This window comes from Aythya marila (genome assembly GCF_965140915.1).
Source record: "Aythya marila genome assembly, chromosome: 20".
Classification (NCBI taxonomy): domain Eukaryota; kingdom Metazoa; phylum Chordata; class Aves; order Anseriformes; family Anatidae; genus Aythya; species Aythya marila.
In genome coordinates, this window is record NC_139061.1 from 11231568 (window position 1) to 11257838 (window position 26271).

Genomic DNA, 26271 nt, shown 5'->3' on the forward strand with positions numbered 1-26271 from the left:
AGGAAGAATTTTCGTTTTATTCGAGTTTAACTGAAGCAAAATTTTGTGAGCACTCTCAAGTACTGTAAACTATTCTTCTGAACAGTTTTCTTTTCAGTGATAAAGCTACAAAGTTATGGTCATCTTTTTTGTATCTGCTTTAGGTTTTATATGCAATACAGATTGATAAGTAACTCCAGTGTTTGGTAATATAAAAGAAAAAACCAACACCTTCATCAAACCTAAAATAAGAAATACATTCTAAGATATAAGTGTATTGCTGTTTACATCTTGAAGCAAAATGTTTACCGAATGTATTCTAGAAATTTGCTTGGGTTTTTAACAAGCCTTAGAATTCTATATAATGTACTGCACTGAAGACATGTTGATTGTGCTTTTGTAATGATAAAAAAAAAAAAAATTGAACCAATCCTTGCACTCTTATCCAGAACTATAGCTAAAGATACTGTTACTGGTTTTGTGTTTTTAGAAATCGAGCGATAGCAGATTACCTTCGTTCTAATGGCTATGAAGAGGCTTATTCAGTTTTTAAAAAGGAAGCTGAGTTAGATGTGGTGAGTTCAAACAAAATTATTCATCTATATTCTAAGTAAAGATTTTGTAATGTTGAAGCATTTGTGTCTATTCTGAATGTGCGCACGCTTTATCTACCTGTTAGCTCATGCAATCAGAACTGGAGGTGATACTCATACAGCTTATTGTCTTAACATAAAATCAAAAAATAATCATTGGATGTGGTCCTGAGCAATTGTTCAAGGTGACCTTGCTTTGAGCAGGGAGCTTTGGAGTCTGTTCAGCTTGGAAAGGACCTTTTGAGATCACCTATTTTGTTCGCAATGATCGGAGGAATGCATCTTGTTTTCACGTTTGATTTGTTTCCTGCTGTTGTGTACATCCCTCCTCCCCTCCCTGTAACTAACTCATTTCCTTAGCTGTGCTTATTCTTATCATGGAATTCTGCATAAAAGCGTAAACTTCCTGCAGTACAAACTAATCAAACTGAAGACTGTTCTCTTGTCACCAGACTTGAAATGGTATAAGATTGCAACTTTGGAAGCTGATTTTTTCATGGTCATGTTTTAGAAATAGGAAGACAAAACAGGATTGCTTTTGTCTTTTGTATTTATCAGACAGAGCACATGGTGGAGCTCCATTTTGTGATGGTGGTTGGGTCAGTAGTTAAATCACTGCCTGGGACTGCTGGGTACTAGTTGGTTAACGGTGTACTAGGAGGGCAGATCTAAACAGTTCCTAGAAGGTGGTCAGCTCTGGTACACAGTTCACTTTGTCAGGCTGTATGGATGCTATTGACACGGACCAGTCATTTCATGCAACTTAATTCTGTTGGTTTGCCTTTGTAACAGATGATTCTTCCTTGGTATGATTTTTAGGTTGTCATTTATTAGAGCTGTGCTTTTCGTTTGAGTTTGTTTCTCCGGAGTAAACCTCTATGAGATGACTTCTGATAAATTCTTGCCTACTCTCTATTATAATTATTGTGTTGTTCTTTTTCCCAAATGCTTGGTTGAAGTATAAATTAATTTCTTCAGTCTGCTTCTAGTATCTAATAAACAAGTAGAAATTACAAATTGGAATACCGTAGTTATAATTGAAAATCCTAATACCATTCCCTTATCTGCTCTATCTATCAACCTAATTAAGTTTTCTCTTCCCAAAAGTTAAAAAGGTGATCTAAATAGGCTAGATTGTCTTGAGGGAAATAAAAAATGCAGTTACTAGAAGTTCCGTATGACTTTCTTACATGAAAAATCTGAATTAGGTGGGATTATAAAATGACAAAAAATATAATTATTCTGGTATGAGATTTTCACTTTGTATGTAGAATGAAGAAGCTGTGCAGCATTTCACACACTATTGTGTGCTTCTGATGCTGCTTGTTTTTGTGTTGCTTTTTTCCTTGTGTTAACAGGTGAGAGGGGGAAAAAAAAATAGTAGTCCTCTTGCTTTTGCAATAACATCAGTTGTTCGTTGTAGCTCCCCAGTTATTCCCTAGAGCCCAAAGAAGAAAAATATTTAGAGGAAGAAAATTATCCATCATTAGAATTTCATTAGAGTTACAAAATCAGTGTTGATTTTTCCAGTATCAGAGGGGTTGTTCTGTTGAGCAGGTTCAGTAGTCTGCTGTATGCTGCAGGTACAAAGGTAAAGGTGCTGGGAGAAGTTCAAGCTTGTCTTTGAGATTTTGGCACGAAACAGTGCAATGTTATGGTGGTTATTTGAGGTTAACTATGATTAAGTCTTCAAAAAAGTTCAGAATTAGTTTGAGATAAATGGTTTTCAAGTGAGATGGAATATACGTAACCCTGCTCTGGCAGCTGGTTGCCGCTCACGGTGTGTTTCTGTGAGAAATAAAATGCATTGTGCTAACAAGTAGTGCTGCTAACACGGTCTTAATGGTTGTAGGTAAGAGTTCATTAGCTCATAACGCTCTAGTTGGTGGATGTGAAAAGAAGATTGTCTTTTAGAAGCTAATTACCAGTCCTGTATGCCTCAGCCCTTGCAGTCAATGTGTGCTATATACTGTTGTTTTTATGAGGGTTAGCTGGGGCAGGAGAAGGGAAAACCTCTAATAAAACAGGACACAACTTACGCAGAATTGCATAACGCTTAAAAATAAAAAGCTTTCAAGTAATGAAGATTATTTCTAGTTTCTAGATTTTATTTGCAGGGTCTTGCATCGTTAATCTCTGTTGCTGCTGTATTTTTAATTTGCTCCAATTTATTTTTCTGTGGTGAAGAGATTTTTGTTAAAATGACCTGTTTGTTACTTTTGAAGAAATAACTCTAGAGGCTTTGGACCTAGAGTTTGTTTACTTAAACACTCCTCCCCCCTAGAATGAAGAGTTAGATAAGAAGTACGCCGGACTTCTGGAAAAGAAATGGACCTCAGTTATAAGATTACAAAAGAAGGTAAGTAGATGTCTGATAAATTTACTTGTATAAAAAAGTTGTAATTAAAAGCAAACACTCGTCACTAAACAGTGTTACGTGTTTTCCTTCTTAGACAAGCATGGAGTTTAGAAAACACTTCAAAAATTAATTTGTATGACTTGTGTAGGGGCAAACAACTAATTCAGTGTTGTAGAAAATGTTTTGTCCATCTTAGTACTAGTAAAAACATCCTCACAGCCTATTTATAAACATTTCTTGACTTCAGTTTATGGATTGTATGTACAATTTCTGAAGCTGGAAAGGAAAAAGGTGCCTTAAGGCAATTTGTGAATAGAAAGATTGAATAGCTGTCTCCAGACAGCTTAACTGGTTTAGAAAGAAGGTAAAAACCTATGCTGCTGGGGTTTTGGGCTGTTACATTAAAGGGGAGATACCATTAACTCCAGTGCATTAGAGCAAGTGACTCTTTTGCAAATGGACAGTACAAAACTCTTTTTAGTAATGCTTCAGTGGGTTTAGAGAGTATTAAAAGCCTTAAAAATCAGTGTACTAACAATAAAGGCCTATCTATCCTAGAGGTTAATATAACGAGGATGTTATTACACCTTCAGTTTCTCTGCTGTTGACTAACATGTGCCACCTCAAGAATACAAAAAATTATTGCAGTAGTCAGATCCCTTTTGCTTACAACTTCCTTCGATCATTCGTCAAAATTAATAAAGAAAAAAACCCTTTGAGTTATTTGCTAGTGCAACTTTGTACAGTATTTGGATGAATGTTATTTGACAGAACTTTTCTTGTGAAAGTGAGAGGGGAATTAGTGGTTGATTTAGGTCTGAATTTTTTAGAAATATCTATGCTATTGAGTGTTGGTAATTGGTATGGATTTTTGCTTTTCTGTGGATTTGGGAGCCAGTTGGTGTTTGGGGTATCACTATAGCTGATTTAGATCTTGGTGTAAGAGTAGAAATAAATGGTCTCTTTAAAACCCATAAACATAGGTAATGGAATTAGAATCAAAGCTGAATGAAGCTAAGGAAGAATTTACATCAGGTGGACCTCTTGGTCAAAAACGAGACCCTAAAGAGTGGATTCCTCGTCCTCCAGAGAAGTATGCGTTGAGTGGACACAGGAGTCCTGTCACTCGAGTAATTTTCCATCCAGTTTTCAGTGTTATGGTCTCTGCTTCAGAGGATGCCACAATAAAGGTATGTGCTTGCTACATAAAATTAAAATAAGGAGGTCTGAGGATGAATAACACGTAACATCAGTATTTCAGGGTGAACATGTTTTGTACCAATGAAAGATTGTTTCAGATTCTGCTTTAGCATCTTTCGAATAGGATTCCATGTGTAACCTACAAATCACAGTTTTATGCTGGTCCTGTTAATATCTGCAATCTTCAACTCAAGAAGACTTTCCTTTGACTTGTGAAGAAATAATAAGCTAGTGTGGATTTAGGGACTGGAAAAATAAATGGTTGGTGAAGGAAGAATGCAGTTTGACTGCTCAGTGAGAAGGAGTGTCATACAGAGTGTAGAGAGATGTGACGGGGGGGGGGGGAGGAAGGATTGCCTCGAGTCATCTGAAGAAATTATTTTTAAAGCTAAGTTAGTGGTTACACAGATGTGTTCTTAACTGAAAAATGTTTCTTCCCACTTATTTTTAAGTGGGACATGCAAGTCCCATGAATTCCCCATGACTTTCAGGAGAGACTTTCAGTAACTCTAAATGTTAGACGTTTATTGCAATGTACAGTGACACAAACAAATTTGTTATAGTAGGCAAGTAGCTTCTCATTTTAACATCCTCTAAGGACAAAATTATGCGTTTTGTTTTTCTTTGAATGTCACTGTTTAAGACAAATTGCCAGATAAAGGATATTTCTCATTGCTGCCATCTGTGCTGTTTTGAGCACTATTTGGAAAAGTGCTGTTCTGAAAAAGGTTCAGCAGAATATTAAATAATGTGCTTAAAAATACAAGTTTTTCTAATAGTGGCTACCTATTGGAGAAGATTAAAACACGTGTCAGATCTAGTTCATGAGAAACTTTTAACTCATTCTCGTTTCTGTGACAGGCTTGAGCATCAAAAACTGGTCTTTTGTTCTTCAAGCAGACTGGGCAACTGAAACAGTGACAGCTCTGCGTTTGTTACATGTTATACAGGAGCGTAATTAGCTTTGGTTATTCTTTATTCCTTCTCGTGGATACAGTGGATGAATTTGTTTGTGCTGGAAACCAAGCTGCATAGCATGATTTTTGACTGTTGCATTCCCAGTGATTGACATCTATTGGGGATGATGGATTCTTTTGCTGTTGGGTGTTTTTTGTTTTCTTTTGTTTCATTTAGAGTACAATTTAAAATTAAATGTCTTAATTTTGCGATTGAGAGAGACCCCACAATAAAATCTGTAGGAGCTTGTTCTGTTTCAAAGGCTTTGTTTAAGGTTAGGTGATAGAAGACTGACTTAATTAGGAGGTGAGAATGGTATCTTCCAGTTACTAGCTGTGCAAACATCTGTTTAATCTCTGACAAATTCTGTGATCTAGCTAATGTGTATAAATCAAACTCCTAAGAGTGGTTTGGATTATCACTGAACCACTGCATTCTAAATGTTGTTCTTCTTTTAGACAGAATGCTAGCTGTTTAGTTCTGGAGCCACGGTAAAGACAAGAAAAAGGAGGGGGGAATTGTTAAAGAAGGTGCTTTCTGCACCAATTAGAAACAGGCTGTGTCACTAGAGTTAAGGAAATAATATAGAAAGGAATAGATCTATAGGTAACAATAATTAAAATAACGCTCTTTTTTTTTTATGTTATTAGGCTTTTATTGGTTTGTCTTTCTTTGTCTCTTGCTCAATTAATTATTGAATAAGGTGCCAGACTAGCTTGCAGAGTGCAAATGTAAGACTGGAGATTACAATGAGTAATAGGTTGCTGCTAACAGATTTTCTGTTCACTTGTCAGGTGTGGGATTATGAGACAGGAGACTTTGAACGAACCCTTAAGGGGCATACAGACTCTGTGCAAGATATTTCCTTTGACCACACTGGCAAACTATTGGCCTCCTGTTCTGCTGATATGACCATTAAGCTATGGGATTTCCAGGGCTTTGAGTGCATCAGAACTATGCATGGTAAGGTATAAAGGGAACTCATTTAGCAATCTGTGAAGTGAAGAGATTCTCTTGATCCAGGAAAACTGCTGATGTGGAAAGAGGATATAAACCACAGTATTGTCCAAAAGAAAGAAGGGGATGTTATAATGCTTCGAGTGCTCTGTAAATGAAGTATATGGTCAGTGTCTATGGAATGAACTAGCATCTCAAATCTGCTATGTGTGATGCTGTGGGTAACTCCCCATAACAATATTGAAATGGCAGAGCAGCTTAGTTATGAAAATTAAATGTTTACTAGATAACTCTCTACTGATTTGAAGATACAGTTTTTGTTATCTTTGTCTACTGATTCCCTAATGTGCTGATTCAGGAAGGAAACAGTTAAGGTGAAAAGTGTTCTGTATGTACTGTGCAGTCTTTTGCTTCATATTTGTCTGATTTCAAATGAATGTGCCTAGTGCATTAGTCTCAAAAAACATGGGGAAAAAATGGGAAAGTAAAGCAACCACAACATAGATCCAGGTATTGGCAGCAACTCCTCATTTTATAGTCTTGATATAAAAGCAGTTTTATACTGCTGCTTGTCTCATATGCTTTTAATGCCATCTTGTAGAAGTGGTGAGTAGGAATAAAGAATGTTTGAGACTTTATAAGAGTAAACACACACCAAAGAAAAACAGAAAGCTGTTGACTTTTGTGCGTACAGTTCTTCAAACACCACGGAACACTACTGTAGAGAAAGAACAGATGTTGCAGTGGAACATGATACACAGCTGGGTGATGGTGAGAAAATAAAGTGGTGTTTCAGTTTTTTTTTTTTTTTTTTAAGTCTTTAAGCATCTCTATCTGAACACACATGCAGCAGGTATAATTTGATGAACTGGATGTTACAATGTGAGCGTGGGTGAAATAGTTCAATGTGTGTTGCCAGTTACATTCCTTAAGGTCAATTTCAAGTAAAATGAAATAAATTATATTTTCAAGGGGAAATTGTATAGTACATGCACTGAAACTAGTATTCTCTGACACTTTAGAACTTCAGATACTTGATTACCAATGTAGCTGCTTTGTAGTCCAAGTCCAGCAGTCTCTACAGTAGTAAAGTTGCTATCATGGATGTACAACTGATTCTTACTTGGCTCTTGAATCAGTGCAGTATGGTATCTTACTAATATCTAATACCAGATTATGGACACATTCAGTCTTCGAGAATTACGCACGTACAGTGAGGTTGGGCATGCTTTCTTCCTGAAGACCTCTTTGCGACATCTTCTGCATAGTGCATCAGAATACTACCAGCACACCTAATTGATAATTTCAGATATAGTCAGCATAGCAGCTGTCTTCTAAACTGCCAGGCTTTGTAACTGTTGCAAAGGAAGTTTTGCTTGCAGTAGTGAATGTCTATTTTTAAAACATCTTACAATTTTGTTTTTTTAAACAGTCCTAAAGGTTGCTCAGTGGCTGGACTGTGTGGCGTAAATTTACATTTAAAGATCATTCCATGAAACGTGCTGAAGGCTGCTGCTGTAGCTACTTGCTCGAGACAAATGAATAGCAAGTCATATATGCTCTGTCAAAACAATATTACAGTACCACTTAATAAAAGTTTTTTTTTGTTTTTAGGTCATGATCATAACGTTTCTTCAGTAGCCATCATGCCCAATGGAGATCATATAGTCTCTGCCTCAAGGGATAAAACTATCAAAATGTGGGAAGTCCAAACAGGGTAAGTGCAATTGCAGTTGAACATCACTACCTAAAGAAAACACACAAAAAAGCACTTCCTAAAAGGAAGTGGGCCAACGTGCATCTTGAATGTCAGAAAGACTTTTGATTGAGATATGGAATTATGCTCTTTTCATATACAAACTGAAGGTTTCTGCTTCAAATCTTCTAAGTACAGGGCTTTCATAGCCACTAATTAAAGGTAACCAGCTTTATCTTTCTGGGAGCTATGAAGGTGTAACACTAACTCGGGGCCAAGTAGGAATATAAATGTAGTGGTTAACTGCAAGTTTAAAGAGTATGACAGGAGGGAGGTGAAATCTGTTACTTTTCTTGCCACAGAGAAAGAATTTGAATTTTAAAATTTTCTTAGCCTTATTGCTTATTTCATTCTTCAGTAGTCTCTTTAATTCATCCATTTGCTCAAGGTTGTGGGTGAAGGCTATCTGAATGACTTGTAAATCTGTGTTCTTAAAATACATATTTAATGCAAACTGGGGTGTCAATTTTATTTTTAGCCTCTGAGCCTCCTGTTTTTTACCTTAATAAGTATTTGCTTGTTCTTAACTGTTGCTTCTTTCTCATATGAACTTCTTACCATAAACTGTTATGGCCTTGTACATCAGCCAGAACTGGCATGCGTGCTGAAATAGCTTAGCTTAACTTCTACGGGTAGGTCAAGTGTCCTTAAATTTCAAAGGCATGTATAGTGGTTTTACTGCAGTGTTAATTACTTTGTTTCTCTGTTTTAAATAGTTACTGTGTGAAGACTTTCACGGGTCACAGAGAATGGGTGCGCATGGTGCGGCCTAACCAGGATGGCACCTTAATTGCCAGTTGTTCTAATGACCAGACAGTGCGTGTTTGGGTGGTAGCGACAAAGGAATGCAAAGCTGAGCTCCGAGAACATGAGCATGTGGTAGAATGCATTTCCTGGGCTCCTGAGAGCTCATACTCCACCATATCAGAAGCTACGGGATCAGAGGTAACGTTTCCAATGCTAACAAACATGAAAGTACTAAGCTTTGTTCTCAAAATAATTGGCAGGTACAGCAGGTATATGAGGCTTTTTGCTGGTTATACTTGGTGTACATTAATCCCCCCTCTCGGCTTCATAGGTTCAGTGCTTTTGTGCTTTTAGCAGTAAGGTGTGCTAACGAAAGTGAAGTTTAGAGAGGCTATTTTTGAGGTTGAGAGTGGAACAGCGTTCACATACCTTCACAAAGAAACATGGAAGGTAGCTTATCTACCATAACATGAAATTTGTAAGGATCATAGGCAAATGAAATGTGTAGGGGGAGTAGTAGCAAGTTAGAAATAGTGTGCAGAGTTAATGATATGAAAAAACATCCTTTAAAAAAAAAAAATCTGTATTCGTGTGATCGTGGATACATATTCTCTCGTTTGGCCATTAAATCTTTAAGAAAGGCTTACTAAAGGTCAGCAAAAATTTTCCTGTTAAAGATGACAAAGTGTAGAAGGAGTTGACTTTTATTTCTAGTTTAATGAACAGAACAAACATTTCTACCCTGCCCATAACGAACCCGAATACCCCAGGAGAAAAGCAGATACACTGAAGGCAGGAACTTGTCTGCTGAGAGATCTTACAGATTATTTCAGTCAAATTTTACTTGCATCCTTAAAAGATTCTTATAATCTTTTAATTAAGAGTAATTAAAGCTAAACTCCGAATGTTCACTTCCTCTTGCAGTGATAATTATCTGAAGTGGTGTCTCCACTGCCCTCTGCTGGTCTGATCAGCTATACACGTCACATGGCAGTACTTAACTTTGAGCAAGAAGCAAGTTAATGACATTCACAATTGAAGCATTTCATGTTCTGAGAATTAAGTCTCATTCATACTTTGCTTGGTAGCAATTGGCAATAAGCTCAGAGTAGGGACTCTCCAAAAACTCTTAAGCTTGCGTCATTACTTTTTATGAAGAATGAGGACACACAGGTATGTCTGAACTTCATACTCGTTTGTCTGGAGATGTGTGACTCCACTTGAACCGCACCTACCACTGTATTCAATGTCTTGCAGTAGGCAAGTTTGGATTCAAAGTATTTTCGGTATATGAGCAGGACATATAATTCTTTCAACAGATTAATTCCTTTCATTTTTTGTTTTTCTCCTAGTATTAGCAACAAAATGCCTGCAAATCCTAGCTTTAGCGTTGTGTGTTTATTAGTTGTAAGTTGTCATATAATTAATTTTTCTAAGAAATAGCACTCGAAGGACCTGCTTTTTACCTCTCCTTTCCCCCCGGTATATGCCATAACTTAAAACATAATTTTCTGCAGACTAAGAAGAGTGGCAAGCCTGGGCCTTTTCTGCTGTCTGGATCCAGAGACAAGACCATTAAGATGTGGGACATTAGCACTGGCATGTGCCTTATGACACTTGTAAGTTTATTGGTGTTTTTCTGGTGATGATAGCTGTGTACTTAACTCCAACTTTAACGTAGTGAATTATCTTTTTTGGTAAAAAAGACAAAGTTGTTGTAATAAGGCACACACTGGAAATAGACAGTTTTAATGGCTTCTGTATTTCAGCTCTTGTTGCTGAGAAATACTAAGAATTTCAAAATAGGTAGTATAAATGCGGGAGCGCGGTGGTGTAGTTGTTATAATGAGTAGCTTGATTTGCCAGTGGAAATGCTGATAATCAGCTGAATTTTGTCTTCTTTGGAATGTCATATTCTTTCAATGTGGTCGCCTTCCTGTGGGCTCTGGGCTGTTGTTTTCCAGCCTGTGTTCAGGTTGGCCTGGATGTCAGCGCTTGGGGTGGGGAGCAGGATTGGTGGAGGTCACATGAGAACCGCTGTTTGTTTGCTTTCAAGGACTGGAACTCACATTGTTGATAGTGCTGATATAATAAATGTAATAATAGGAACTGAAGATAAAATTCAAACTCTTATAGGTTTTAGAAAAATAAATGATCTCCTTGCAGGGACAGAGCAAAGAGTTGCTCAGTTTGCCATAGCATAAATTGTAGAGCATTCAGCCTTAAAACATGCATCTGCTTACTAATGTCTCTGTGCTTAAGGTGGGCCATGATAACTGGGTACGTGGCGTTCTGTTCCATTCTGGGGGAAAGTTTATTTTGAGCTGTGCTGATGACAAGACTCTACGTGTCTGGGACTTCAAGAACAAACGATGCATGAAAACCCTCAATGCGCACGAACACTTTGTTACCTCTTTGGGTATGTATTGTTCCACAGTACTCACTGAGACATTCAGAACCAGAGATACAAATTTTTCTACATCTTTACCAGCTGAAGTTGAGTACCAAGCTAGGCATTTACATTTTGTGATTCCAGTGAAGTTTTGTGCTATATGTATCTTAGTCATATAAGGACAGATAGGCATTTAGAGTGTTACGAGTTTTTGCACTTCTGTTACCGGTGTTGCACGTTGGACGAAGACGTTAACTGTCAAGGTGTTCTGGAACCCTTCATTGCTGAGTGTGCAGGGATTTGGGGCAGTGCTGTATTGCAAATGCTCACCAACAACAAAAAATGCAGGGGACAAGGTAAAAGAGTCAGGAAATAATGTTAATTTTAATTACTGGGCAATTCTAGTTTGGCATTACCAGAACTTAATAGATGTCAGTTCCCCCCTACCGTAGCAAAAACACTCCTCACTCAACAAAACTAGCTTTACTCTGGAATCTTCTGTATTGTTTCTTTCTCTGTGCTCCTTGGCCAGTTTCTAGTTTCTTCATTAAAGCTTTGTGTGCTAGGTTAGCAGCGGACCTGGAATTGGCTACTAAGGTTTTCTAATAAAACTAGCAGTTCTCATCAAGATGCAGAGTTTCTTACTCGACTTCACTCTTAATTTATTGAAAACAGCTGATGAACAAGGGCTAAAGAAAAGTTAAAGAACATTAGCGTTAACATTAGATCCTTGGAATTGTCTGCTTCAGTTTGTGGGTTGATTTGCTGAACCTTTTCTGTACAATGAGGTGTTTTGAATCATAGAATCATTTAGGTTGGAAAAGATCTCTTAAGATCATCTGGTCCATCCTTTAATCTAGCACTGCCAAGTCCACCATTAAACCATGTCACTACGTAGTACATGTACATGGTTTTTGAAGACTTTTGAGGATGGTGACTGAACTTCTTCCCTGGGCAGTCTGTTCCAATACTTCACAACCCTTTCAGTAAAGAATATTTTTCCAAGTATCCAACCTAAACATCCCTTGATGCATTTCAAAGCCAATTCCTCTTGTCTTTCACTTTGTGTTTGGAAGAAGAGACCAATCCCCACCTTGCTTATAGCTTGCTGTAAGGTAACTGGAGAGTGTGATAACGTCTCCCCCGAAACATCTCTCCAAGTTAAACAACCCCAGCTCCCTCAGTCACTCCTCAGAAGATTTATTCTCTAGACCCTTCACCAGCTTTGTTGCCCTTCTTTGGGCACACTCCAGGGCCTCGATGTCCTCCTTGTAGTGAGGGTCCCAAAACTGAACACAGTACTCGAGGTGCAGCCTCACCAGAGCTGAGTACAGGGGAACAATCAGTTCTCTAGTCCTGCTGATTCTGATCCAAGCCAGGATGCCGTTGGCCTTCTTGGCCACCTGGGCACACGGCTGGCTCATATTCAGCTGACTATCAACCAGTACCCCCAGGTCCCTTTCCAGTGGGCAGCTTTCCAGACGCTCTGCCCCCAGCCCTTTGATTCTTCATGGATAAAACTGAGTACTGTCTGCTGACCCACCCAGTCCAAAACATGGTTGTATATATGACATATTTTGGGATCTCGTGAGCAACACTGCACGTTTGTTTTAAACATCAGCTCTACTGTCTACAGCAAAAAGTAAAAGTTTCTTGACTTCTGATGCTAACCTTAAATGTAAATAAATGATGATGTCTTCTGGTAATATTCAAGGACTTTATCAGCTTGAGGTATTTCAAACTTGCCTCTGTTATACCTTGATCAGATTTCGTTTCCGTGGAAGCTCCATGGAGCTGAAAGTAGATTTTCTTGCTTCACAAAACTTTACATTAGAGAATTTGCCTTCAAAACTACAGATATGCAGAGCTTTGAAATTTAGTCTTTGAAACGGTGTCATTTTGGGGGAAAAAGTAATGGCATTCAGTGAGAGAGGGAAATACGAAAGTGCATTCATTCTTAACACACGCTTTTCTTTCCTCACAGATTTCCACAAGACGGCACCGTATGTGGTTACTGGAAGTGTAGATCAAACAGTAAAAGTGTGGGAGTGCCGTTGATTGAATTCACATTTGACCCCTTTTTTCCTCTGGATGCACTCAGATACCATGGTTACCCATTGAGCTCTGTTTAAATAAATATTGTCCTTTCATGTAAATTATTCTGGATGTAGATTGAGCTTATTAAATGTTACACACAAAGTATTCATGCATGGTGAATCCAAATTGTATACTGTAAATTTACATACGTTGTCTAGAAGTACCATAGGTTTAAGAACATGGGCTGGCATTGGTCACATCAGACCTAAGAAGGCAGAAGTTGGATAATTGAAATAGGGCACTTAACTGAATAGTTGACAGTGTCGTTCTATGTCGGATAATTATACCTGTTTTTCTTTCTGCTGTCTGTTGGTGCCTGAATTGGTGACCTCATTTGGGAAAAGTTTTGTAGGGCTCTTTCAGAAATGTGTATCTATGTAACATCACTTAAGTGTGCTTAATAAATCTTCTCTAAGAATACTAGATAATATGGCTGCAATTCAGAATCTTCTGAACCTTGTATGTAATTAATGGAAATTAATTAAACTTTGGAATATTTGTCATGGAACATTTGCCAAATCAACAGAATACACTTGTTTTGGCCTCCTATCACACAAGGTTGGTATATTTATATAACTGTAAACCTGAAATAAGACAACAAATCTTAGTAGCAGCTGATGTGATAAATGTATTTATTTTTTATTTGGTCATTCAATGGTTAAGCTGTGCTGTTAAACTAAGTTTAAATGTTTTGTTTTTTTTTTTTAATGCTAGACGAACTTCCAGGAGGAGTTGTCCATCCCACTAGAACTTAGTGATCTAATTTCCAATAGAGCTTACTCTCCCAAATGAATGCCATGGTACAACTTGCTGTTTGCTTTCAATGTTTGTTAGAGATGTGCAATTTCTATTACACAACAGTATCAAAGTACACTTCCCTTATATTCACATGCAGGAGGTTGGGGTATGCAAAGGGTTCTTGTTTTCTTTAGTGCCTCCTTGGAAACCCTTTTGAATATGAGGTTATATTTACCTTGACAAGACAATGTGGCTTGAATAAAAACTTAGTGGTTTGTGTATTGAGAAATCTTGGGATACAGTATTTAAATGCTTTAAAGAAAGCACTAAATACCTTGAGGATCAGATTGTAATGGCAGATACAAATTGATACAGGCTTCTAAAAGAAAAAGAAAACACCGTCAACAAAACAAAGTCCATCTGCTGGAATGATCCTATCAAGTAAACTTTTAAAAACAAAAAAATAAATCATATCAACAAAACTAGCCCAACTTGGTTATTAGTATTTGCATTGTCTGGTGTATACAATTTTTAACTTGCATATCCCTAAAGTTAAAGATTTTTGACCTGCAGTGAATGAAAATACTATAAATTAATGTTTTAATCACCATTTTGTGACAAATTTCATTATAGATAACTAAGAATTCCAATACTTACTGAACTAACCAGGTCTTTTTAAAAATCCACTTTAAAATTTCCAACATACTGAAGTACCAGTCTGATATTTTAACAGATGAAATTGTGCTTTTTTATTCATTTTGTTTAATACATGGCTTTTTAAACTGTCCCTTTTAAAAATAGAAATCCTTGACACAGGGTGTACACACTAAGAAATTGGTGAGGGGTGTAGTGGTTAATTTCCTACAGTCACCCACAAAAAGGATCCTTTCTTCTGCATGGAGGAGATGGATTTCAGTGTTGTTTCCCTGCGTAGACTTGCCTTTGGGAAGGGGTGGAGGAAATGGAGTTCTGATGTGGGGTTTTTTTTTGAGCCAGTTGAAGATTCAGGCTAACTTCTTAAATCCAGTGGTTTACGTAATTTTTAGTGTGTGTTTCTGCACTTCAGCATGCACAGATAAAGTATTTTTTTCTTTGTTAGCTGCTTGGACTGGAAAAATTTGCTGCTCTTTGTCTATTCGAGAATTCCAGATACACAAGTAGTGCATCTTAAAATTCCTCAGTGCATCTGCAATTGTTAAGTAATAAGTCCGTTTAATTCCTGATAGGACCTAGAAACTTTATTTAAGTATAACAAAAACCACACTCATGTACATAACTCGTAAACATGACTGAGAAATTAAAGGTACCTAATAAGTGGAAATTGTCTACTGCATTTTTTTCCCTGTAGCATACAACTATACACAAGGGCAAACAACTAACTAATGTCATGTTAGCAGTATCTAATTGCTTGTGTGAAACACCCTGCCAAGTACTTCTGCAATGCAGTTTGCAACCTTCTCCTTTAATAAGCAGTGAATAATCTCAGGGATGGTCCTGAATGGATCAAAAGTTAAAGCCCTGTTTAGACAAAAAAAAAAGTGAAAGCCACAACACAGGAGTTGGGTTTGTGAGGGTTTCCTGCAGTGTTGCTCCTTGGTATTACACTGTGTTGAACTTTTTCACTGTTTGCAACGTTTTCTGTCAGCTGTCTAATCCTGTGCCTTTCCTGTGATAACAAGTACAATAATGAGGTTACTGGTTTGGATAACAAAATAAATCTATTAGAGCATTTAAGAGGTTCACTGCTTTGTCGCTTTCCATACTAGAATTGGCGTTTTTTAAAAAGTAACTGTATAGACTGTGTTACCAAATAGACAATACAGACTTTTTTGGGGGGTTAAAAACAGACAGACATTCCAGTGCCACACTGACATAATGTGCCCAGGAAGTCTTAGATGCATTCTAAAAAGTGCAACATTTATTGTGGTTTAGACATAATCTGGAAGTTGATGTTTTATAGCATCTTGCACTTTAGAAGATTAAAAAAAATAAAAAATACCGTCCTGCTTTTGTGTATGGTGTGACCAATGATGTGCCCGGGGCACTAATTAAAAAGAAAAAAAAAGAAAAAAAAAAACTAGTTGCTAGCAAGTTGTCCAAGGGCTGTGGAGCACTGTAGTATTTTGAAAGCTTTGGCTATAGACTCACCAAGCCCAGTCTTACTGTCAGTACCCTGCTTCTCCTGTTTGCCTCCTCCTGTTTTTATGTGAACTGCCTGATAATATCACTCTTAAATGGCTTTTGACTTGTATGAAAGCTATTTAAAAGGAAAACTTTTTTTTTTTTTGTAGACAGTGGTGGCTTGATAATCCTTTTAATGATTTGAGTATAAAGAAAAAAATACTAAGTTGAGTGAAGGAAAAACGCACTTAGAATGAGTTATTTGCTGTCCAGCTGTACATAAAGTCCAGTGTATTTTTAAAAAGTCAATACCAAGAATCTTCTAGCAAAGAATACGTGCATAAAATGGTAGGGATAAATGCATTAGGAGTGGGAAAGGTTGGGTTGGATTTACAAGTCACAACTGGATTTAACTGGCCTTTATATCTTTCCACTGTGTCATGTAAGTAGCTGCTTTCTTGTCCTACCTATCCCTCAGGCTTCCCCAAGTTCATTCTGAAGATAAGTGAGCAAAATCTTCAAGTTTTAGAAGTTGATCCTGACATTGACATGAAGGCAAACGAAATTTTCATAAGAACTATGTTAGAGGTTGCAATTGGAGAAAACAGTTCCCCAGACTGTAGGAGTTAACTGAAGATATGACACAATTAAAAAAACAAAAAAACAGTAAAGGAATGTATATAATACTGCTCTGTGTTTTACAGTAAGATTTGTTGCTCTCAGACTGTGTAAAACAAAATTTATTCATGTTTTCTGCATATTAAAAAAATCTTATTGTACCAATTGGTAAACTATTAAATGCATATAAAACTAGATGTGTTTTTGTTTCCTTGGATGCAAGAACTAAATCTATTTTGAAAACAAGATCCTGGTGTTCCACCCATCAGGTTTTGCTCCACACTGCTTTTTCTTTAAACTTAGTTTTAATTCAAGTCGTATGTGAGTAAGGAAACGTAAGGCATTTTTAAGGCAGTTGGTTGCACTTAGGCTATTCTGAGGTTTTGTTGATGAAAATGGTAAAGTGAGATTTTATTAAAATGTATGCAAACTTAAAAAGCCAGTTTCCTCTATGATCTGAAGGTTTTTAATGCTGTACCGTGTGGTTTCGTGCTCCCTAACGCCGCAGCGCTCAGCCCGCAGGAGGAGGCGTGCGCTGTGGGCACCGCGCTAGGAGGCCGCTCTGACTTTTCAGTATAGTAAGATTTTCTGAGACGAAGTGTATTTGGAGCAGAATTTACTGATGTTGGGTAGAAATCCCCACGTCTTGTACTGCAGGTGTCAGGGTGTCAGCACAGCCTCCTGCAGCACACGCACACCGCGGTGCCCTTGCACGCTGCCGCTGGCGCGGGCCCTGCCTCCCCCTTCGTGGCAGAGCGCGGTGTCAGCGAGGCCAGCGGTCAGCTGGGGGTGGTGGTGGCGAGTCTGAGCATCTCCAGCTGCCCTCGCTGCCTTTCTGCATCTCCTTCAGCCGGCTGCCTCCTGCTGTCCTCCCGCAGCGTCAGATGGTGAGCCTTTGGTTTTTTAACATACCTTGAACCTTAATTTACTGTTGGCCTGGTAGAACCACCTTTCACTTTTCCCTACCTCTGTTCAGTACCGTTGGAGCTGTTCACGCTGGGTGAATCCCCCCAAGCATCTCGGTGTGGGAGTTATTTGCTCTCGTAGGCACCAAAAGCCTTGTGTGGTTGGAGGTGCGTGTATGCAGAGCTGAGGTACTGAAGCAGGGCTTACATTTTATTTCAATGTTGGTGTCTTGGTGTGTAGTTTTTTTCCTTCTGCTCTGGCCTTCATTGCCTTGAGTGCTGTTTATAAATGGCTCAGTAACTAACGTGGAAATGCTCATTTCTTCAGAGGTAGAAGGACAAGGCTGTAACCTTGACCATGATCTGGGGAAAGAATGAAGCAAAGCCACCCTACCACCTCTTTTCCCTGTAAGCTTCTTGCATGGTGTTAGCTCGTAGCAGATGAGCTGGGGCTGTTCTGTTGGCGATCTGTTGGAGGCGTTCATTTGTGACCCACTTGAAGAATTAAGATGCAGGTTTCAAAGAAAGCCATATAAAAACACAGTAAGTTTATCAAAAGGAAAAGATAAGGCCTAGTAAAATGTGAGTTGCCCTGAGGCATCTGTGGTGTTGAAGCACTCGCCAGCCCCCAAACCGCTGCCATACTGACAGCAGCCGTGGTGTGGAGGCATCGCCTCCTTGGGGTGTTTGCCTGTAGAACTGCCTGGAACTACAATGTGGAACTACAAACAGCAGCCAGGCTGAATAGGAAGAGATGTTGCACTGTAAGAGAATGGGTTTGGGCGGGCGGGCGGCTCGGTGCAGGCATCGTGGCTGCTGCATGGGCACAGGGAGCTCGTGTCGGGGTGTAGGAGATGGCTGATGTTTAGTGCTGAAATCCCTTTGTCTGGAAAACAAGCAGGGAGGATAAAAATAGTGGGTCGCTTTCTCTATGCCATCTTCAGACTTGCTGATGGTTTCAGTATCTCTCTGAATTTAATTCTGTGCACTCTGGCCCCCGTGCCCCTAACACAGTTTGTCGGGGTGTTTGATGCAGAGCCCCAGGCAAAGGTGCACTACATGTAGCTGCATAAATTAATAATAAAGTGCCTAACAGACATAAGCTGGGCTGGGTTTGGGAGAGCTATGTGCAGGTTCCTGAACTTCTACCCTCTGCTTGGTCTGGTGTGCCCTCGGTTTGGGTCAGGGCTTCCAAGTTCATTTTGGCTTCTCAGACTTGTGAACTGAATACCTGAGAACACTGAAAGCCAAAGAGAGGTAAAGAGGATTACAGAACTCTTGTTAAATGCAGTTATTGAACAAATTATAGCATTCAAGCTGCTCAGCCTTGTTAGTGAGACTTCGTGTACTTCTGCTTCCCTTCCCTTGTTTACCTCGCCCGGGGGGACGTGCTTCTGTGGTGTTTGTTAACAGATGGGAGTAGCTCTTGCTTCTCTGGGGCTTTGGCTTGCTGGGGTTATGACTCCGGTGTTAGTGTTATTACTGCTCTCTTGGACTCAAGTCCTGGGACCCCAAGGGCAGCCCCTTGTGGCACTCGGTTAACAGGGGAGGCAGTGGGTACAGAGAGGAGCGAGTATCAGGCTGCCCAAACTCACAACAGGGCAATCCAAGGACACGTCCAAGCAGCCCCGCACCTCTAGAAGAGGTGGTGGAGCTGCTGCCCTGCAGGAGGCGCCCACAGCTGGGAGCCCAACCCCGAGCATGCCCCCATTTCATTTCCTTCTGAGCATCACCCCAAGTGAGCTGCAGGCAGTGGCCCCAGCACCCACCTCGGTGCAGGCAGAGGAGCGCCGGAGGGGCGCTGGGCCCCCCCAGCAGCTGCAGGTGAGGTGCACGTTTTAAGGCTGCCAACTACCATGAGCTGTTCTGGCCTAGGGGCTCTTGCTCAGAACAGAAGCTGGGGGCTCCGTGATGGTGCTCAGCTGAATGGTACCCACCACCTTAGAGCAGTTTTTAAAGAAACTGATAAGTAGTGTCTAAAATAGTTTCAAAAGCTTTTAATGGACTAAAAGACACTAGCAAAAGAAAGTTCGTATAGGAAAGATGCACTGTAGTCATTTATTGATTGCTTTCCATGAAATTCAGATATTTTTTTTTCCAATAGGAGCAAGGTCTTTTGCAGTAAAGACTCCTCCTGCTTTGCCACCTCTAACAACTCGGAGGCTGCTCCCCAACTTCCCTTCCCCCCCACCAAAGTTACAAATACCTGTAATGTAGTACAGGAACCCAAGGGTACAGAGCACAGTGACAGCACTTGTTTCTCCAGAAGGTCAGTAAAAGCAGCAATGCAAATTAGCATAGGGTACTAGCCATGACAGACAAAATGAGAAAGAGACTGGACTCCTTTGTCAGCACAGGATGGTTTTGGACTAGCAATCAGAAGTTGCTCTACAGCTTGATCTGTTTGGGAAAAAAGGACATTCAACTCTGTCGGCATACCATGGCCTGCAGTGGCTAAGTCTTACCTGCTTAGTGACTTGCACTACCAGGGGAGCCTGTGCTCGTCCTTTAACGTGACGATGGGATGTGTGTGTGGTGGGAGAGGGGGAAAGACAGAGGCAGTTCGTGGCATCTGCCACTCCAGTAACATCCATTGCCAGCAATGGAAGCTCCCCTGGGAACAATCTCAAACCCCGTGTGCAAAACGTTAGTTACGAAGACATCAGCCAGAGCTTTCAGTGCTGGGGGAGGAGTGTTTTTACTTACCCCCCCTCCCTGCCCCAAAGCCTACTAATTTCGTGTTGTATGAAACTCGTGATTCCAATTTAGTTAAATTTGGCAACCAGGTTAAGGTTGATCAGCTCTGTGGTAGAGTCGCTATTTCAAATGAGATCGAGTCCCTGTTTCTTACTTTTCCTCCCCTCTGTTAAGCAGGCAACAGTGGCCCAATAAATCATTTCAGTTTAAACCTTGTTTGATGCCAGTATCCATCTCGTCTAGGCACTGGGGTTTCCATCATAATGGAAGTTTGTGCGCTTTAATTATCAAGCCCTCACTCTTTGGATACAATATCCTAAGTTACTCAGCTAGAAGCAGAGCAGAGGTGGAACTGTGAGTATCGTATATATTTATATATATATTTCTCTATATCTTGAAAATTAGAACATGAATGTTACAAAAAAACTGACTTGCCAAACTGCCAACCAAAAGTAGAAAAAATGGTTAAAGGAATCCAATGGCTATATCCTGATGTAGAAAATGCTGTACATTTCCCCACTTACATACACACATTACAGGCTTCAGTTATCTGAGCAATACAAATATGGCTGCTTAATTTTCCTTAGCACAAATTGGGATAGTGACTGGGGGGAGAGGGGGAATAAATCTTTTGGCTTGGAATCCACATCTTACAAGAATGCTGAGCAGTGGATAGGGGATGTTTCTGTACTGGTTTTAGCAAAGCAGTGTCCTTAGTCAACATAAAAATGACCTGAGAAATGTTATATACCTCAAGACAATTCATTTGGAATTCATATGTACAAAGTAGAAATAACTGATGATATGTGCACACACACACACATACACACACACACAGGCACAACAGCCTCTGGCTGTGCTCACCTAGGATGGGTCTTTCATATGCTGCTGCATCCTGGCCACCTTCCCCCTTCACGTGGCAGATACAAGCTCAGTCAGACAGATTACATTTCTCAGATTAGTTCTTTGCATTGTGTATTAATTGTACCAGTGCAATAACATTGTCAAAAAAAGGAGGAGCTGCTCCAGGGGAGTCCAAGACCCTGGTTCAGATTCAGAAAAGGGTGGTTTAACTTTTTTTTTTTTTTTTTTTTAAAGCGAGGTACACATTAAGCAGAGCTCTGTGTTAAGGGGATCGCAGCGGAAGGCATGCTTGGCTCAGCTTCTTTCTCCTCCACAGCTTTGTCCTCTGGTTCCAGATGTTCACCACTTTTTATGCTTTCCTGGAGCTGCTGGCGTCTCTGCACCTCTGCTTTAAGGTTCTCCAAGTCTTTTTGGCTGAGGGGGAAAACCAGGAAGGGTAGCAAATATTAGCAAATAAAAAGAATGGAGTGAAGCACAGGGACAAAGGTAGCGGCTGCTGTTCACTACAGGTAGGCCAGCACCGCTCACTTCATTTCTTATGGGTAGAGACCACTGACTGTACTTCAGCTACTTCCTGCTCTTCCAAACAGAGCTGAAGAAAGACAAACCCTTTGCTACCAGGGGAACAGGCTGAGAACAGGAGACAATGGGAAATACAAGCTCCCTGGCTGCTTGCAGAGCAACCCAGGGGGAAACTGCACCGTAGAGGTCTTGCCCACATAAGCATCACTTCTCAAGGAAGGTTCCCAGTTTCCTTAAGATGCATTGAGCGGTTTTATGAGAGCAGAAAGCTGCTGCAAGGTCATGGTTACAGTCCTGTAAGAGACCCTGACAATTCATGCAATACTCCTCCAAGAAGGAGCTTTTCTAGCACTGTTACAGCTTGCTGAGGGATCTCAGCGAGCAATCCCTTCACAAGGGTTCAAGAGTACCTTCAGGTGACTGTGGCACCTTCAAAAGCATTTTTTTTTCTGCAGGAGCGACACTTTGCCTAGTGCTGGCAAAAGAGAAAAAGTACATAACCTCTGGAAACTCCACGTTTTGGGTCTGTGTGACTCCATGTAAAGGGAAACATGGGGCTCGTGCTATCTCAGGAACAAAGCACAGAGACTGCTTGACTTCTACAGCCATGAGTTAGGAGACAAAGGTACAAAGTACATAGTTAGCACTCTACCTTAGCGGAATGAAGAGAATTCCATTGATAATGTTGAGCTGCTCCAGGATGCTGGCCATACTGGGAGCTGTGAACTACAGCACAAGTTTAAAAGTCAAAATGCAGACTGAACAACTGAGCAAATCCAGCCCAGGCAATAACCCTCCTTCCCCCCCAACTATAAAAGGGGCACTACAGCAACAGTTGAAGAAAAGCTAGCTCTAGCAGCAGTGACTTTACAGCTCATATTTTTGCACCTCTTCACAGCCCCACGTTACAGAGGCACCTATAGATCTCCATTGCTGCAGGAGACTTCCACTATGAGCACAGTTCTGACTGCATTCAGTTACACAGAACGTTTACACAAGTTCCAAATCCCTTGCTCTATTACAGCAAACAGGATCATGAAGTTTATTTCTCCTGACATGTTAACAGGAACATGCTATGCTCACAGTTCAGACAGGTGGTCAATAAGGCTGATGCTAGTCTCAGATACCTCAGTTTCATAACACTGCCTTTCACTTCTCCGCACATCGATTGTTCTTGTTATGGGCAAGGAATAATTCCCTTACCTTGTTTTTGGGACAGAGGCCAGTATAGCGCTTTTTTACATGGTTACACAGAGTCCCTAAGCCCCTGAGCACTACCACAAATAGTCCTGGGACACAACTACACTGAAGTATTCTGGGGAGGCTGCAACTGAATTTCCAGGATAGATGGACTCTCAGTAATACTGCTGCTTCTGGGACCATCCTGCTGAATCAGCTGTGACATCAAATCTCAACTTGCCTGCCTTCCCCTCCGCCCCCTCCATGTGTTATAACACAGGTACACTCTTCAATGGGTTTGAGCCTCCTAGCGCAACACTTAGACTCGACCATTTACCCGATTCACGGTCCTTACACTCAGATTGCTCTGCCACAAACTCCTCAGTTCTGTATCTAGTTCTTCACAGTGAGAAGAAAACCCCAGCGCTCCCACAGAGAGCTGTCCTTCTCTGCCCTTTCTACTGGGAGCTGCCTGTGCAGCTGGAAGTCCCTTCCTCAGCCTGCTGACTAGCAGTCTGTGGCAGCCACTCGTGCACAGCATAGCAGGGAGGACGCCCAGCACACAGGTGGCTGCACACTGGCCTAGATATGCCACAGACAGGCTGGTGGGACTTGCCAGGTGCACATGCAGATAACAGCAGCCGGTTCCTGCTGCGTGGAGGGCAAGGCAAAGCAGGCACCCCACGCTCTGCTGTCCAGCCTTACAAACCACAAAGTCCTTGGACTAAGAACAAAGCACTTGGTGAAAGATGCCTTTTTTTTTTTTTTTTTTTTTTTTTTTAAGGATGAGGAAACTGAGGTGCTTTTGTATTGAGTAACGTGCCTACAGCCAGTGAGTCACCAGCAGGGGCAGGTTTGTGCGGAGGTGTCCCAGTCTCCCACAGTTCAGGCTGCCCAATGTGGGCTTCCCAGTTTGAGCATCCTGCACAGCAGCCGGCTTGGCTTGGCTGCTTAGGCTCAAGAGAAAGAGCCGAAGCCCAGAAGAGCTGTATGCAGAAGCAGAGGAGGCAAGCGCTCAGTCCACAGCAGTAAGACTTTCCTGTGTCTATCTGAGCCTCTGCCCTTCTCAGGGACCTCCTGTTGGTGTCTGCAACTGGCACAGCTGTTACTGCTGCCTGCACAGGCAGAAGGCTGCATGCTCATGCTCACATGGCCTCAGTAACAGCTGAATACAAATCTCTGCATTCATGGCAAGTACTCTCAACTGCTTTCATCGCATAAGGTTACCTTAAGTGGCATGATGTTCGCATTGGAGCCATTCTTGTAGATCTCATTCATTGTGCGTTGAAGAGCGACTGCTTGCTGAGTCAGGTATTTCAAGTACTCAGAGCTCTCTTTGGTCTTTTCGTGGTGTTCTCCAAGCTAACCAGAAAAGGAAAAAAAAAAATGTTGCGTTATAAATCAGGGTGCACTCCTTGTCTTTGCCAGCTCAACATCCTTACAGAAAATCACCAGAATTGTATTCGACCTGCTTTGGCATTAAAAACCAAACAGAAATCATTCCTGCAGGAACCTTATTGTCAGAAGTACAACTTTCTATCAAGTAGAAGCATGTTTGCAGGGTGAGAGGCATTCCCTCCACCAGGCTGTGCTTTCAGCCAGTGAGATGGCACGGAATCAGTGTGCAACTGCAGACGTGTTCAGACAGACCCCAGGCTGATGCAGAAGTTTCACTGTGCATCAGCAAGGGCTCCAAGCGAGAGGGTACTACCCACAGAACAGCTCAGCTACCAAACTACTTTGGATCTGGCATCTGAAAGACAGGCGATGCACAAAGCAGGAAGAACAGACCAGCTCTTTCCATGCCCTACCAGAACATGGGGCTAAGGCACGAACAGAAGTTTCTGCCCAATGGCAGGGGCACAGCAAGAACAAATCAGCAGGAAAGTCCATTCAAAGACTTTCAGAATAAAAACCAATCAACTGCAGCACAGGGCAGCAATTCTGTCCCATCCCTAGAAAGACGGGAGCTCCCTGGCATCTGCTCAGAGCTGTTTATAAGAAAGGCCTCCCTGTGTTTAAGTTGCAGCATCCCTTTGCAGTGGCAGAACTTGTTTGGGGCAGGAAAGCAGCACAAGAAGTAAGCAGCATGCACGCTTGTTACCTGGTTTTTGTAGATCGTGTAGCCTTCCTTCTCGTGCTGCAGTGCTGACCGGAATTCTGCTTTGCTCTCATACACTCGGGCTACCAAGTGGTGGCTGAAGGAAATAAAAGGGTAGAGGTGACGTAGTGAAGAAACGTTTCTGTGCTACAGAGTGCATGGCTTTAGCAAAGCAAAATGCAGGCTAGAAGTCTTAACAATGCTGTATTTGTTGCCTGTGACATTGCTGCATACTGCACCTTGGTAGCTACTTTTCCCCACCCCAGCTGGGGTTTGGCTCACTACACTGACGTAGCTTGATTGTTATTGAAATGTTGAGAAGTGACCTACAGCAGACGGGACTGAACTTGGGATTTTGTTTTTTTTCCTGCTGCATCCAAGAAAACTGAAGGTTGCAGCAGTGCACTGAATAAAGGCAAGACATCCACAAGAATATCTTGTTAACTGGAGAAGGAGGAAGCAGCTATAAGCCCTTTCCCTTTCAAAAAAGGGCTTTTTGTTTCTTGGAAAGCAAATGTGTTAATAACTTGATTAGTCCAGACAAAAAAAATCAAGAAGTCTTCCAGCACAGAAACAACCAGCAAACAGTGGCAAAGCTGGGATCCAAGTCACCTGGTTTCTCTCCAGTTTGGAGAGTTGACTTGGCTTGGACTTCGCTTCCTTAATGCTTCTGGAATGAAAAAAAGACTTCTATTTTTGGCAGTTTTACTCTGTGGGAAGCGATGGATCTCATCAAGCATCCCAGTGCTACTGAGGGAAGGAAAGAGTCTTTCTCCAGAATAATATCCATCAACTGCTAGAAAACAAATCGGAATCCTGTGGGTGCTTAGTAAGATTTATTTTCACCCTGACGAAGAACAGATGGGTTGCAATGTGGTAGTAATTAGGAGTGGGCCACTGCTTGGTTGTTTGTGAGCCAGTTCTGCATTCAAGGACAGAGCATGCAGCACTGAAGAGCAGTGGGCATTTAGAATAGATCCTAAAGGTGCCAACCACTCATAGCTCCCTTGGAAACAAAATGCCGCTCAGTATTTTACTCAAGTGCAAGGGTTTAATGGTGAAGGACAAAAGCAAATGAAATATTTCCTCAAAGGTAGCTCCCTGAGGGCTGAAACAATTAGCTACACGTGTTTCCATAGCATCCCAGTCTCAGTATAATTACTGGAGCCTTGCTCTTTAACCTTCAGTTGCCACATGCTTTTTTCTCACTCTGCCCTGTGAGTACCAGGATCTTCCTAACGTATTTTTGGGGCAACCAGCATTAAGCAGATCCCACAATTAACTTCAAGAACAAGGGACTTCCGTCCTTCTAGATCGACTTGGATGTTGCGGCATTACCTTAACTGCATGCAGCCCACCGGTCCCAAGGAGCATGAGAGCTGGGACTACTGACTCTAATTTACATGACTGGACAGAGACAGACCAGAGCCCTCCCGTGTGAGCACACAGTGAGCGTACTCGCTCCTTGCCAGCACAGTGACCCAGCCCA

At 41.0% G+C, this 26271-nt stretch overlaps 2 protein-coding genes across 4 annotated transcripts in view; one reads left to right on the forward strand and one right to left on the reverse strand.

Annotated features, from left to right (window-relative positions):
• Positions 1-15852, forward strand: part of PAFAH1B1 (platelet activating factor acetylhydrolase 1b regulatory subunit 1) — a 33287-nt gene extending 17435 nt beyond the window's left edge. For both annotated transcript variants that reach the window (XM_082776069.1, XM_082776070.1), the window contains exons 3-11: positions 470-554; positions 2857-2931; positions 3915-4121; positions 5883-6051; positions 7660-7762; positions 8518-8746; positions 10066-10167; positions 10811-10967; positions 12925-15852. In XM_082776069.1, the coding sequence (XP_082632195.1) occupies positions 470-554; positions 2857-2931; positions 3915-4121; positions 5883-6051; positions 7660-7762; positions 8518-8746; positions 10066-10167; positions 10811-10967; positions 12925-12998 (1201 nt within the window). In that variant the 3' untranslated portion in view covers positions 12999-15852. The remainder of the gene's footprint in view (positions 1-469; positions 555-2856; positions 2932-3914; positions 4122-5882; positions 6052-7659; positions 7763-8517; positions 8747-10065; positions 10168-10810; positions 10968-12924) is intronic.
• A 5222-nt stretch (positions 15853-21074) lies between these two features.
• Positions 21075-26271, reverse strand: part of CLUH (clustered mitochondria homolog) — a 32928-nt gene continuing 27731 nt past the window's right edge. For both annotated transcript variants that reach the window (XM_082776260.1, XM_082776259.1), the window contains exons 23-26: positions 24786-24879; positions 23909-24043; positions 22155-22228; positions 21075-21394 (exon numbers count right to left, since the gene is read on the reverse strand). In XM_082776260.1, coding sequence (XP_082632386.1) covers positions 21226-21394; positions 22155-22228; positions 23909-24043; positions 24786-24879 — 472 coding nt within the window. In that variant the 3' untranslated portion in view covers positions 21075-21225. The remainder of the gene's footprint in view (positions 21395-22154; positions 22229-23908; positions 24044-24785; positions 24880-26271) is intronic.